The 14627-nt window shown below is 53.3% G+C and overlaps 3 protein-coding genes across 3 annotated transcripts; 2 read left to right on the top strand and 1 right to left on the bottom strand.

The window, feature by feature from the left end:
• Positions 1–4416: 4416 nt before the first annotated feature.
• Positions 4417–5011, bottom strand: DEU56DRAFT_790145 (uncharacterized protein; the record flags this gene model as incomplete). Its single annotated transcript, XM_041352584.1, is given in 2 exon segments — positions 4417–4616; positions 4629–5011. Coding segments are annotated over 2 exon segments (242 nt in total), but the record flags the coding sequence as incomplete, so codon positions are not given.
• A 351-nt stretch (positions 5012–5362) lies between these two features.
• DEU56DRAFT_790141 (uncharacterized protein) lies at positions 5363–6203 on the top strand (the record flags this gene model as incomplete). The annotated part of the gene is made up of 3 exons (XM_041352583.1): positions 5363–5592; positions 5640–5882; positions 5933–6203. Coding segments are annotated over exons 2-3 (485 nt in total), but the record flags the coding sequence as incomplete, so codon positions are not given.
• Positions 6204–11850: 5647 nt separating this feature from the next.
• Positions 11851–13728, top strand: DEU56DRAFT_207801 (uncharacterized protein). The gene is made up of 16 exons (XM_041345074.1): positions 11851–11926; positions 11986–12128; positions 12193–12265; positions 12322–12371; positions 12420–12463; positions 12515–12534; positions 12590–12642; positions 12699–12781; positions 12829–12918; positions 12976–13118; positions 13167–13191; positions 13242–13271; positions 13326–13338; positions 13395–13454; positions 13508–13564; positions 13617–13728. The coding sequence occupies exons 2-16, from the start codon at positions 12043–12045 to the stop codon at positions 13639–13641; spliced, it is 852 nt and encodes a 283-aa protein (XP_041210817.1). The 5' UTR covers positions 11851–11926; positions 11986–12042; the 3' UTR covers positions 13642–13728.
• Positions 13729–14627: the final 899 nt, after the last annotated feature.

The following is a 14627-nucleotide window of genomic DNA, read 5'->3' as shown; positions in this document are numbered from 1 at the left end:
GCAAAGGACACCTGTATCCTCACCTACCGCAAGTCAATCCGGTTCCAGCACATCGTCTCCAGCGCGTCGTCTGTTGTTAAGGCAAAGGACACCTGTATCCTCACCTACCGCAAGTCAATCCGGTTCCAGCACACCGTCTGTTGTGAAGGTTCAGCCATCTGATTCTCATTTCGAGTAGGGACAGACAGTTAGGCAAGAAATTATCGTGAGTTTAGTATACTACACATTTGATGTATCTACTTCAGTCATTAGGGATAATGCACGGCAGCCATGAGGACTGCCTGAAAACCAGCCCCGCCATCCTTCTGCAGATAGTCACAGAAGGCGCGAACCTTTCCCATGAATGCAGGATTGTTTTCGTACTTCTCTACCAGGAATCTCAGTGCGAGGGACACATTCCAGTTCGGCTTTGCTGACAGCTGCTCGACGAGGGTGACAATCTTGGCACGCCTCGCGGCCTCGGTCTTGAGGCCACCTTCGTTGCGTCGCCATTTTGCACCCCACCGGTCCTTCAGCTCACGCGTAGAAAGGTGGCCGTTCAGGCCATCGACATATTCGGTCCATACGTCAGTGATGGCATCCACGGACTGGTAACGATACCTTGGAAGCCAGTCTCCATTCTTCCACTCCCATTCATGAGCGTCAAGCTTTGCCCGCCCATATTTGGCGAGGAGGGCCGCCCATTTCTCCGACCGTGGATCTGAGGGCACGGTTTCAGTGGGTGGCAGCTGGTCAGCGCCAAAGGGGGCAAGTGAGGTGGTGGACGGCAGCACGAGAGGGGCCTCCAAGCTAGGATGGCTGACAGTGGGCATCAGGCCGCTGGTGCCCGAGCTCACAGCAGCAGCGCCTGAGATGCTGATGGTCACGTTGGGAATGGCAGCGCGGTGCAAGGAGGGGGTGTTCTGAAGGCAGAGGGAGGACAGAGAGGGTGGCCCAGCGGTCTGGTGAATAGGCAGCTGGGTGGCTGCAGGAATTCGTGCCGTCGTCAGCTGCAGGGAGGTTGCGTGAAGGAGGAGAACTTACCTGCCCACATGGCTGTCTTGCGACCATTTTTGCGCCGTCCATGGGAGCCGTTCGCCAGCTCTGTGAGCAGCGCACTCTGCATTTCCATGTGCTGCCGAACCTCTGCCCGCAGGGCTTCATTCTCCGCACGCTGGGCTTGCTGGTCCAGCGTCATGCTGGTGACAAGACCCTTGAGGCTGCACACCAGGTGCTCAGGCAGGTTTCGAAAGGCCATCCTGGCCTGCTCCTCAGCGTGTGTGACTGCCTGGACGGCTTCGCATGCGTAGTCCCGGAAGCACTGCGTGTTGAAGGGCTTGAATTGAAACACCGGCATTTCAGGGTGTTTGGCGAAGAGGAGCGCAGCATCCTGGAGGAGGACCAGGCGGAACCACAGGAGCACGAGCAGAAACTGCCGGAGGGCGATGTCTGTTGCAAGCTGTGAGTGCTGAATCCGGTCTTTCAGCTCCTGCTGGGCCTGTTCAATAAAAGGGAAAATTTCGCCCATGAGCGTGGGTGGTGGCACTGCAGGCACTTAATTTATCAGAGGGTGCGCTGCATGTCTGGTGAAGAGTTCCTACCAATGCTGTTCCTGGGGAGAGCGTAGTCCTCTGGGCGCCGTGCGTTGAACATGCCTGCACCAAGCAGTGCATCCAGAGGAAATGCACGGTCGTAGACTGGATTGAATGAGCCATTTTCGCTCCAGCCACCGAGTGCCTTGGTGCCATTCACACTCGCTCCATGTGAGCGTGCTGTCTGGGCAGCATAGTGACGGCCAGCGTGGGTCTTTTTCGTAATGTCGATGTTGTTCTTCACATGCATGGTGGTGATGCGGTCACGATGGTCTGGCATCGCACGTCAGCTATTGCCGCTATGTCAAGGGCTCCCGCTGCACTCACTTTCGTAGGTCATCTCCTTGGCTGGGCTGCCCGTGTAAAAGACGTGGCAGTCGTACCACTCCCGGTGACCATACTCGCCATAGCCCTTGTTGGAGAAGTCGGGGGCAAAGTTGGGAGGAGCGCAGTTGAGGATGTGGAAGTGGGCAAAGAACAGGAATGCGAGTGCGCCAACGGGGCAGAGCTCCACGTGGACATGGCGTATGGCACCGTGTTCATCAACTCGGCCTGTCTGGTTGTGCTTTGCATTGTCGGCCAGTGCGGCAAGGACCTGGACAGCAGGATGAGACATGACAGCCCCACCTCTGGGGGCACCGTACGCACCTGGATCTCATTCGTTTGGTCCAGCGGAACAGTAGCCGTGAACAGGTCTGACCACTCCAGCATGCGGCAGCCCTCCCCACGAAAGGCTGTTGTGGCTGATGCCAGCAGCATCGCGCGGTCACGGATGCCAACAAAAATATACTGTGGCCCCGAAAAGTCGGTGAGGCACCAGAGAGAGCAGCGCAGGAGCTCGGCCTTGGTGTAGGTGTCTGCGTGGCGGTCACAGTCAGCAGTAGCAAGTAGGGAGGCAACAGACACTTACCAGAACTTGTGCCAGCTGCCTTGACCATCTGCGACTTCTCGACTCTCTTGGGCTCATGGTGCTTTGATGCTGACTCGAAGGCACGTATGCGTGAATCCTTGCGCAGGCTGATGTGCGTCTCGTGGTCACGCGGATGAAGGTGCTCGTGGTTGAGTCGGTACTTCTCGAGAGCGTTGATGACCTGCACAACGTGGGATTTTCCAAGGGACGACCCTTGGATGATATCTTTGCTGCCACGCTTGTACTGAGCAGCAGGGGAAGGGGCATCAGCAGAAAATTCTCGCTGGGAGCACCTAATGAAGCACGCACCTTCTCGCGAGTGGTTTCATGGTGGAGGAACATTGACACCTTTGCAGCGGTGACAGGGAGTGCGGGAATAGGAACTCGTGTGCTGTCCTCAGCGGCAATGCGAGATTGGTCGGCGTCAAACCAGAGCTGGTAGTTCTGGACCTGCCGGGGGTAGCTCTTTGCCGTGCCCTTGCCCTCGAGCTCCTTCTCTCCTATCCTCAGCCGCAGCTCATGAGATTCCTGCTCGAGCATGCTGAGCGAGCGCTGCATGCGTGGAGAAATCGCAACAGCAGCATTGCGGGGTGCGGGGGTGTCAGCATTGCACATTTGCATGCGGGGCCGCTTTGGACTCGGTGGGGAGATGGGAGGAGGTGATGAGGCACGACGGACTGTGCAAGTTGACAGCATTGTGGGCGTTGATGCCAGACGGTGAATGTGAGGAAGGGAAATAGCAAAGGGCTTTTAAACCCACCAGTTAGTTAGATTGTGGATGCAGCTCGGGTCCGCTAATTGAGGTGGTGCACTGAGACGGCGACATTCCTGAAAGGCCGTCAATATGAGGATGCACACGTAAGCGACGGTGAACGTGAAGAGCGAAAAGACAGAAGACTCACCGACTAGTCCGTTATGTACGAGCCTTTCATTGCTTCCCAAAACGCCGTTAGCACAAATCACACAGTGCATCCACAGACGGACAGGCCGAAGAGAGCGATGAGTTCCATGCTGCAAAGAAAGGTCAGGGTGGAAAGAACAGACGGAGTGAACAAAGTGGAAGATGCTAACCTTGAAGCAGGCAGACGGCCGAAGGGAGCGAGCGGTCTGATGCTGCCAAAAAAAAGGTCTGAGAGGAAAGAACGGACAGAATGAAAGGCACTTACAATGAGGGAATGGACAAAGATTAAATGTACCGACTAAACCAGTTACATATTTTGATTTCTGGGAGTCACGGAGCTGACATTCTCGCGGGTGAAATTGAGGATTTCGCTGTCGTTCTGGCTCATAGACTGATAGAGGTGAAGGGAGAAATGGATGGGCGGGCAGGCCGAACGTCCGCAAACGGACAGGCTGAAGAGAGTGAAGAAAATGAAAAGGTCAGAGTGCAAAGAACGGACAGACCAGAGAAAGAGAAAGACACGCACAAAAGGGAAAGTGGCCCCTGGCAGGCAAGAACGACAGGAACGGAGGTCCGACGAACGATTGTACGGCGGGCGCACGACGCGCGCCTCCACATTCGCTCCCAAATGGCTAGCGGGCGCCCCAAGATCTCGCTCAGATCTTGGTCTTGAATGGGGCCGCCGGATCTCGCTCAGATCCACCCCAGCTAAGGGGCCTCAGCCAAAGTGGGAGTCGAGTGTCAGCGTTGGCCACAGCGCCGCCATTGCAAAAGCCGGAAAAGGGACGACGCTGAAAACGAAAGGATCGGCACGAACGAACCTCTGTGGGACGACGACGACGACGACGCAATGGGTGTTTGGGGGGGTGGGAAACGACGGCGGTCGGGGTTTGAAAAAAAAAACCGTTCAGTCATGTACACAGGTGGTGACCCCGGTTGGCTTTGGCGGGGGTCACCAGCGAGGTCACCAGGCTGGGGTGGTACCCGGGGGTATACTCTATGTATCCAGGTTGTGGTAGCCACCGTGTTGACGTCTGGTGGCTCGTTCCCACGCCTGACAACACCACCAAATATGCGCCGGTGGTGACCTCAGACTGGCAGGAATACATCTAAGACCACGCCCGATCATGTACTTCGCCATCGAAGACATCGGACGGAACGGAAATCCCTCATGAACAGGGGTGCCGGTGCTCTCGATCTCTCCCACTGACCTCTCCCACATCACGACCACGACCACAACCACAACCACAACCACAACCACAGCACCACTGCTGCTGTTCATCAACATTGGATAACGGAAACGAGGATGGAACGAGAAGAGAGCTGTGTGAGCGTGAGGCTGGAGGTACCTTATGAGGCCAATGACCTGTGAGTCCTCTGTTCTGACTTCTCTGATGCACAGGCCTCGTTGTGGGCCGCCCTACTTTCTGACTGACTCACACATTGCAGACAGGACAAGCGGCGCGAAGATCTCGTTGCGATTGTCAAGCGCCAGCAGGACCGCTGGCCATTCAAAGAAGGCAGGAGGCGCTTCACCTCGAAGACGAACATGGCCCAGATGCGTGCCGTGCTCCTCAACCCGGCTTACGGCTTTACGAAGCAAGCCCCTGCCCCCAGACAAACTGAGGTGCAGCCCAGCAATACTGGGCTGCCTCCACCTCCACCTCCTCCTCCACCTCCTCCTCCACCCGTTGGTGCTGACACCTCGGTGGGGGTTGAGCTCGAACTTTGTGGTGCCGGGGCAGATCTTGGCGGCTGCACCCCACCATACTTGTCTCCACCTTCCGCTGCGAGAGATTCGCTGTCGCCACCATCGACTCCTTCCTCAGAACAGGTCGTCGACCTCTACGTGGACTTTGTGCGTCCTGGTGCAGACCTCGAGCGATTTGCATACTCGATCGCTCTCCAACAGGTTGGCGCACTGAACGAGCTGACGGGCGAGTGGCAGGGAAGCGCTGCGCAGCTTGTTGAACGGCTGCACGAGAAAGCTCCTGGCATTGAAGGTAAGTGCTTTTGACTATCACAGTTGGCACACCTCACTGCGCTTGTCAGATGCCACTGAAATCATGTACCCAGACCCAGCCCATCCTGAGTATGCACGACAGCTCGCGTCCGCTGCAGCAGGCGGACTGCTGGACTTGGCCCCAGACATTCCCAGCGTCCATATCCCACCGGACAACGTTCTCAAGCTGCAAGTCAGATTCGGGCAGGTGGGTCTTTGCGTCCTTTTTTGGGGGTTTTATTTTGGACCGCACAGATGAGGGCCGCCGCTACAGCTGCTGGCACCACTGGCAGCCAGCACCACACCACTGTATCCGATGCTCGTGCATCCCAGTCGTGCACTGCGGCAGCGTGGCTTGCTGACAGGGTGCAGGAGGAGCCTGGGTATGCTGCCTTCAAGTCTGGCCAGCACCACGTCCAGTCGAACGCGGCCATTGTGGCATCATGGCAGTTTGCGGTACGATTCTGCGAGAGGTACAGCCAGAAGCCATGTCCAGGTGTGAGTGCCCTAGCATATCTGCTCGGCCCTTTCTGAGGGCATTCTCCTAGGAACCAAGTGACCGCCGGTCTCAGAGCATTGTCAGAGGGCCGCGCATCAAGAAAAAAGAGGTACAGGATGCCCTTGGGGTGGGGTCAACATGGATGGCAGAGGCGCAGCAGGCGGTGCACATCTTGCGGCAATATGGTGAAGGGGGGACCTCACCCAGGCAGGCTGTGATAGCCAAGTGTGCCTCGATCAGCGAGAAGGCTGGTGCACGAGATCTTCTGGCTTATTTGCGTACACAGTGTAACTGACTTAATGTGAATTTACCTTTTCTCTTGGCAAGTCAACCTGGTTTCAGCGCGTCGTCTGTTGTGAAGGCAAGGGATGCATATATCCTCACCTACCGCAAGTCAATCCGGTTCCAGCGCATCGTCTGTTGTGAAGGCAAGGGACATACATATCCTCCAGCGCGTCGTCTGTTGTTAAGGCAAAGGACACCTGTATCCTCACCTACCGCAAGTCAATCCGGTTCCAGCACATCGTCTCCAGCGCGTCGTCTGTTGTTAAGGCAAAGGACACCTGTATCCTCACCTACCGCAAGTCAATCCGGTTCCAGCACACCGTCTGTTGTGAAGGTTCAGCCATCTGATTCTCATTTCGAGTAGGGACAGACAGTTAGGCAAGAAATTATCGTGAGTTTAGTATACTACACATTTGATGTATCTACTTCAGTCATTAGGGATAATGCACGGCAGCCATGAGGACTGCCTGAAAACCAGCCCCGCCATCCTTCTGCAGATAGTCACAGAAGGCGCGAACCTTTCCCATGAATGCAGGATTGTTTTCGTACTTCTCTACCAGGAATCTCAGTGCGAGGGACACATTCCAGTTCGGCTTTGCTGACAGCTGCTCGACGAGGGTGACAATCTTGGCACGCCTCGCGGCCTCGGTCTTGAGGCCACCTTCGTTGCGTCGCCATTTTGCACCCCACCGGTCCTTCAGCTCACGCGTAGAAAGGTGGCCGTTCAGGCCATCGACATATTCGGTCCATACGTCAGTGATGGCATCCACGGACTGGTAACGATACCTTGGAAGCCAGTCTCCATTCTTCCACTCCCATTCATGAGCGTCAAGCTTTGCCCGCCCATATTTGGCGAGGAGGGCCGCCCATTTCTCCGACCGTGGATCTGAGGGCACGGTTTCAGTGGGTGGCAGCTGGTCAGCGCCAAAGGGGGCAAGTGAGGTGGTGGACGGCAGCACGAGAGGGGCCTCCAAGCTAGGATGGCTGACAGTGGGCATCAGGCCGCTGGTGCCCGAGCTCACAGCAGCAGCGCCTGAGATGCTGATGGTCACGTTGGGAATGGCAGCGCGGTGCAAGGAGGGGGTGTTCTGAAGGCAGAGGGAGGACAGAGAGGGTGGCCCAGCGGTCTGGTGAATAGGCAGCTGGGTGGCTGCAGGAATTCGTGCCGTCGTCAGCTGCAGGGAGGTTGCGTGAAGGAGGAGAACTTACCTGCCCACATGGCTGTCTTGCGACCATTTTTGCGCCGTCCATGGGAGCCGTTCGCCAGCTCTGTGAGCAGCGCACTCTGCATTTCCATGTGCTGCCGAACCTCTGCCCGCAGGGCTTCATTCTCCGCACGCTGGGCTTGCTGGTCCAGCGTCATGCTGGTGACAAGACCCTTGAGGCTGCACACCAGGTGCTCAGGCAGGTTTCGAAAGGCCATCCTGGCCTGCTCCTCAGCGTGTGTGACTGCCTGGACGGCTTCGCATGCGTAGTCCCGGAAGCACTGCGTGTTGAAGGGCTTGAATTGAAACACCGGCATTTCAGGGTGTTTGGCGAAGAGGAGCGCAGCATCCTGGAGGAGGACCAGGCGGAACCACAGGAGCACGAGCAGAAACTGCCGGAGGGCGATGTCTGTTGCAAGCTGTGAGTGCTGAATCCGGTCTTTCAGCTCCTGCTGGGCCTGTTCAATAAAAGGGAAAATTTCGCCCATGAGCGTGGGTGGTGGCACTGCAGGCACTTAATTTATCAGAGGGTGCGCTGCATGTCTGGTGAAGAGTTCCTACCAATGCTGTTCCTGGGGAGAGCGTAGTCCTCTGGGCGCCGTGCGTTGAACATGCCTGCACCAAGCAGTGCATCCAGAGGAAATGCACGGTCGTAGACTGGATTGAATGAGCCATTTTCGCTCCAGCCACCGAGTGCCTTGGTGCCATTCACACTCGCTCCATGTGAGCGTGCTGTCTGGGCAGCATAGTGACGGCCAGCGTGGGTCTTTTTCGTAATGTCGATGTTGTTCTTCACATGCATGGTGGTGATGCGGTCACGATGGTCTGGCATCGCACGTCAGCTATTGCCGCTATGTCAAGGGCTCCCGCTGCACTCACTTTCGTAGGTCATCTCCTTGGCTGGGCTGCCCGTGTAAAAGACGTGGCAGTCGTACCACTCCCGGTGACCATACTCGCCATAGCCCTTGTTGGAGAAGTCGGGGGCAAAGTTGGGAGGAGCGCAGTTGAGGATGTGGAAGTGGGCAAAGAACAGGAATGCGAGTGCGCCAACGGGGCAGAGCTCCACGTGGACATGGCGTATGGCACCGTGTTCATCAACTCGGCCTGTCTGGTTGTGCTTTGCATTGTCGGCCAGTGCGGCAAGGACCTGGACAGCAGGATGAGACATGACAGCCCCACCTCTGGGGGCACCGTACGCACCTGGATCTCATTCGTTTGGTCCAGCGGAACAGTAGCCGTGAACAGGTCTGACCACTCCAGCATGCGGCAGCCCTCCCCACGAAAGGCTGTTGTGGCTGATGCCAGCAGCATCGCGCGGTCACGGATGCCAACAAAAATATACTGTGGCCCCGAAAAGTCGGTGAGGCACCAGAGAGAGCAGCGCAGGAGCTCGGCCTTGGTGTAGGTGTCTGCGTGGCGGTCACAGTCAGCAGTAGCAAGTAGGGAGGCAACAGACACTTACCAGAACTTGTGCCAGCTGCCTTGACCATCTGCGACTTCTCGACTCTCTTGGGCTCATGGTGCTTTGATGCTGACTCGAAGGCACGTATGCGTGAATCCTTGCGCAGGCTGATGTGCGTCTCGTGGTCACGCGGATGAAGGTGCTCGTGGTTGAGTCGGTACTTCTCGAGAGCGTTGATGACCTGCACAACGTGGGATTTTCCAAGGGACGACCCTTGGATGATATCTTTGCTGCCACGCTTGTACTGAGCAGCAGGGGAAGGGGCATCAGCAGAAAATTCTCGCTGGGAGCACCTAATGAAGCACGCACCTTCTCGCGAGTGGTTTCATGGTGGAGGAACATTGACACCTTTGCAGCGGTGACAGGGAGTGCGGGAATAGGAACTCGTGTGCTGTCCTCAGCGGCAATGCGAGATTGGTCGGCGTCAAACCAGAGCTGGTAGTTCTGGACCTGCCGGGGGTAGCTCTTTGCCGTGCCCTTGCCCTCGAGCTCCTTCTCTCCTATCCTCAGCCGCAGCTCATGAGATTCCTGCTCGAGCATGCTGAGCGAGCGCTGCATGCGTGGAGAAATCGCAACAGCAGCATTGCGGGGTGCGGGGGTGTCAGCATTGCACATTTGCATGCGGGGCCGCTTTGGACTCGGTGGGGAGATGGGAGGAGGTGATGAGGCACGACGGACTGTGCAAGTTGACAGCATTGTGGGCGTTGATGCCAGACGGTGAATGTGAGGAAGGGAAATAGCAAAGGGCTTTTAAACCCACCAGTTAGTTAGATTGTGGATGCAGCTCGGGTCCGCTAATTGAGGTGGTGCACTGAGACGGCGACATTCCTGAAAGGCCGTCAATATGAGGATGCACACGTAAGCGACGGTGAACGTGAAGAGCGAAAAGACAGAAGACTCACCGACTAGTCCGTTATGTACGAGCCTTTCATTGCTTCCCAAAACGCCGTTAGCACAAATCACACAGTGCATCCACAGACGGACAGGCCGAAGAGAGCGATGAGTTCCATGCTGCAAAGAAAGGTCAGGGTGGAAAGAACAGACGGAGTGAACAAAGTGGAAGATGCTAACCTTGAAGCAGGCAGACGGCCGAAGGGAGCGAGCGGTCTGATGCTGCCAAAAAAAAGGTCTGAGAGGAAAGAACGGACAGAATGAAAGGCACTTACAATGAGGGAATGGACAAAGATTAAATGTACCGACTAAACCAGTTACATATTTTGATTTCTGGGAGTCACGGAGCTGACATTCTCGCGGGTGAAATTGAGGATTTCGCTGTCGTTCTGGCTCATAGACTGATAGAGGTGAAGGGAGAAATGGATGGGCGGGCAGGCCGAACGTCCGCAAACGGACAGGCTGAAGAGAGTGAAGAAAATGAAAAGGTCAGAGTGCAAAGAACGGACAGACCAGAGAAAGAGAAAGACACGCACAAAAGGGAAAGTGGCCCCTGGCAGGCAAGAACGACAGGAACGGAGGTCCGACGAACGATTGTACGGCGGGCGCACGACGCGCGCCTCCACATTCGCTCCCAAATGGCTAGCGGGCGCCCCAAGATCTCGCTCAGATCTTGGTCTTGAATGGGGCCGCCGGATCTCGCTCAGATCCACCCCAGCTAAGGGGCCTCAGCCAAAGTGGGAGTCGAGTGTCAGCGTTGGCCACAGCGCCGCCATTGCAAAAGCCGGAAAAGGGACGACGCTGAAAACGAAAGGATCGGCACGAACGAACCTCTGTGGGACGACGACGACGACGACGCAATGGGTGTTTGGGGGGGTGGGAAACGACGGCGGTCGGGGTTTGAAAAAAAAAAACCGTTCAGTCATGTACACAGGTGGTGACCCCGGTTGGCTTTGGCGGGGGTCACCAGCGAGGTCACCAGGCTGGGGTGGTACCCGGGGGTATACTCTATATATACATTGGGGAGTTTTGCTGATGCGGAGTCCGTGTGCTTTCATACTGCTCACGTGATTCATGTTTTGGTAGCAAAACGTGCACTAGTACTACTACTAGTAGGTACTCTTCCCCAAATCTTCCGTGCGCACCACCTAAGACTTCTGATGTAGTCTCTTAGGGGGACTCTGAGTCACTTCTCCCAATGAGCTCATGCATGGCCATCACGTGGTGTATAGTTTTCTTCCACCTGACGCATGTGCCTTGAAGATAAACTTGCGGGTAGATGTTTGTGGGGGATATTTGGTCCTCGTTGGCGGTCAGTTACATTTGCTCTGGATGATAAATCTGCTGATTTCCGCTATAGTTGTTAACTTATCCAAAACCGTGATTCGAACGTCCAACGTTCAGTACTACAGCCAATATCTTTCACGCGGCAACAGGTCACTTGTCTTTTCCCCGTGTGCCACGCAAGTTACAGGAACCTGATGCGGAAATCAATTGCGTCTTTCTTTACCAAGATTAGTGCGTGTGAGGGCTATAATACTTGCTACATCTCCTGCCAGTGGTAAATGATTAATGTGGATTGCAGACGCGAGCTGAAGTGTCAAGGTGTGTTTTAGCTACCGTAATGAATGAGAACTAAAAGTGACAGCCGTCTAGGAAGAGCGCACCGCACATAACAGCGCTGGACGTAGGTTGGCGTCGGGTAAATAATGAAAACTATCAACCTGATGTGTCGTCACTCATTTGTTATCGATCTAGTAATTGAGTAACTGAGGCGTGCCAATCCCCGTCTGCCCTGGGTAAAATGTCAAGTCAACATGTCATGTCATGCATGTGTGAATATCATGCGGCGGCATGCTCTGCTCACATTAAAATCCTCATCTGTGGATAGAACTCAGGCTCTTGCTCGCATTGAAGCACAGATTTGTTTTCTCTTACGCCCAAAGTTGCCTGACCATTTTAACAAACTCGTGGTAATACCCTGCCTTTGAGAACGTATGGTCTCTGGCACTTTTGACCGTATGTGACCTTCAACTGACACGCAGTTATTGTGGTGGTCTACTGGCCCTAAAGCTAAGGTAGGGTACCGTAGGTGTGAAGGGTAGCGAGTGAGATGACATGGGATCTTGAATGCTTGTGTCGTATGATTGGCTACCGCAGATGGGCCACATAGGGTTGGAAATATTGATGTGGGAGACCTGTATGTGTGTCCCTGCTCCACATTTTGTCCTAATAAGTAGCTTATTTTCTAGTCAACAGGATTTCATTCCCCTAACGCCCTCAACGTATATCTACCGTTTTTACCCAATTCTTATCATGGTGAACTGGAATGATCCCGACCTCGAAGCGAAATTGGGCGTTCTTTCAACGCAATTGTCGTTTGTTATTCTTGGCTTATACGGGTGAGTACTTCGCGCTGTAAGTCCTCTTAATGAGTTGCCAATTAGCCTGTATGCGTGTCTGTAGCTGGGAATATATATGCTCCTCGCACGTGGAGATAGCATTGCTTCAGAGGCAGCTTCCATTTCGATGGCCTTTGGTGCGCATTCTCGAGGATATGTTCAAGTTGGACACTTGTTACTTACACATGCCCAGCTCACGTACATTATCGCCCGATTTAGCTTCTTGATTGCGATTGTTTTACTGTGAGCCAACATAGAGAAAGTGACAAGCGTACTGACAGCCTTTGTCAGTGCGACACAACTTAGTCCCTTCCACACAAGTGTTGATTGTCAGTGTGAGTGTTTGTAGATTTTAATCTTCGTCGAAGAGGCTCACCTCGATTTAGGCATGAATTCCGCCATCATAGTGAGTGCGCATGGGGGCACCCGCTAGGTTGCTGATCTACCTTCATATTATCTAGTTCGCGACAAACGTCGCCATCGGTTGCTCTACAGCAAATCTGATGATCAGAACGTATGTAACATAACTATCTCTTGCACCATGCTCGATCTCATGGTATATATATGCAGGTGGCTTATCTGGAAAACTAGTTACTTGATGCGCCTTTTGCTAGTCCTCTTCTCACTAGGCCATTGGACAATACTCACTCTCTGTATGTATTTGCTACCCTCTAGCGTGATTGATCTAACCATTTTCCAGTCCTTGCAACTGCTCGTGCATCCACCACAAATGGGGTGTGCATGCTCCATTTTGTCAATCCTGCATATGCTAGTGCGACGGTCATATATGGTACGTATGTCGCATTTATGATTTATGGATGCGTGATGAGCAGTACATCGAGTGAAGGCATGTTTTATGATTTGGCACTTTTGGTCCTCACCGTTGTTGGACTTTGGAGGATGCAATCGTCTTCTACGCTTTGGAAGACGCTCGTCAAACAAGGGATAATATATTTCATCGTCAATTTGGTGGCGAACATCATTCTACTGGTGTGTTCCTTGTTTCTCCACAGGATCGTCGTAGACTAAATTTTGTAGGCCCTGAATCGTTTGAACCTGAATCGTAAGATTGTTTCGCTACATTGCAAACACCTACTCACTCTGTGACTTCAGCTATCATGGACTCTATTTTCGCAATGCCTGGTATGTACCCGTGGTTTCGCCGAGTTTATGTCGCTGAACTTTGGAGAAAAAAAGCGGCATGCATTTGGTCAGGACTCTCGTTATGACTTCCAATTGGGATGCATGACTCACTTTTATTTGCAGCACGATTGCATCTAGTCAAGTAGTGCTCTCACTCCTCCGTCCTTCACCCAACGATGAAAGGTTATTCTCTTTTCTCATCTGTATGTGTCACCAGTCTCATTCATGACAAATAGCGACAGCTCCTCGTCAGTCAAAGTACCTCCTTTGACGACTGACTTCACCGTTTCACAGTAAAAAAAATTCCTTCTAACATGCGTGTACTGTGGTTCACTTTGCATTCAGGTTCCCATCTGTTGCTGACGCCTAGGAGATCATCTGTTTCAAATCACACCAAGTACATTGTCTCCAGAGTCACGGTCATGCGAGAATTCGTATTTTGGCATAAGAGCGCATTTTAAACTCGTCCATCTTGTCTGAATTCGCAATGTGCGCCGAGTTCATTTAAATTTTATGCATGATTTTGATGCAGAATCATGAATGTGTTGACGTTTTCCATTTTCTTATCAGAGCTCTTTTTCTATGACAATGTGTTGTCTAGATCTGACTCTACAGATACTATCTTCTAAGCTGAAGCTCCTGTTAATTCAACTTTCCAAAACTTCGTTGTGACAGCTTTTGCTGCCTCGTATTTTGATATTTTACTATTAGCCATGTTATGACTCTCAGTCGTCGTGGTTCTCTCATCCCCGTGTGTTTGGTGTAAGCATTGTATTGTAAAGCATTTTTCCAGTTGTCTTATTGATTTCCCTCAGATCTCGTGCGTTGAAAATTTAATATACAATTGGTCGCTCATGTACTGACATATTTTTAAGTACCCTCTACGGGAATCTTTGTTCTTCAACGACGTGCTAAATCTGATTGATGCACACATCAATTTGGACAGGTTAGTGAAACCAGCAACGAGAAGCCAGAGGACAAAGATACTGAGACGCCTGTACAACCGCACGACAACGCAGGAAGCTCGAATTGTTCGTCTGTGATTTTCTGCTGTCTGTCCAACTTGTTCCGGTCTGTATATATATGCTAGAACATTATGAGTATCAGAGACGAGGCAAGGAACACGACCTGGACCGCATGCCATCACAGCACACGTTACATCGATGCTAGCTAACGACGGACGGGATCATCAATAAAGATCAACGTTATAGTGCGGGCAGACGAACTAGGGTAGTAGTGCACACTGAGTCTGTCTACATCAGGATACCGAAAAGTGAGCAAAAGATAGTTGTCCAGTATCAAAAATCTCTGCTTGCAAACGGACTGCGGACGTTGCTCAAGGTGAAACCATCATCA

This window comes from Suillus clintonianus, assembly GCF_016758775.1.
Source record: "Suillus clintonianus strain FC179 chromosome Unknown DEU56scaffold_19, whole genome shotgun sequence".
Lineage (NCBI taxonomy): Eukaryota > Fungi > Basidiomycota > Agaricomycetes > Boletales > Suillaceae > Suillus > Suillus clintonianus.
This window is presented reverse-complemented; position numbering and strand designations above follow the sequence as displayed.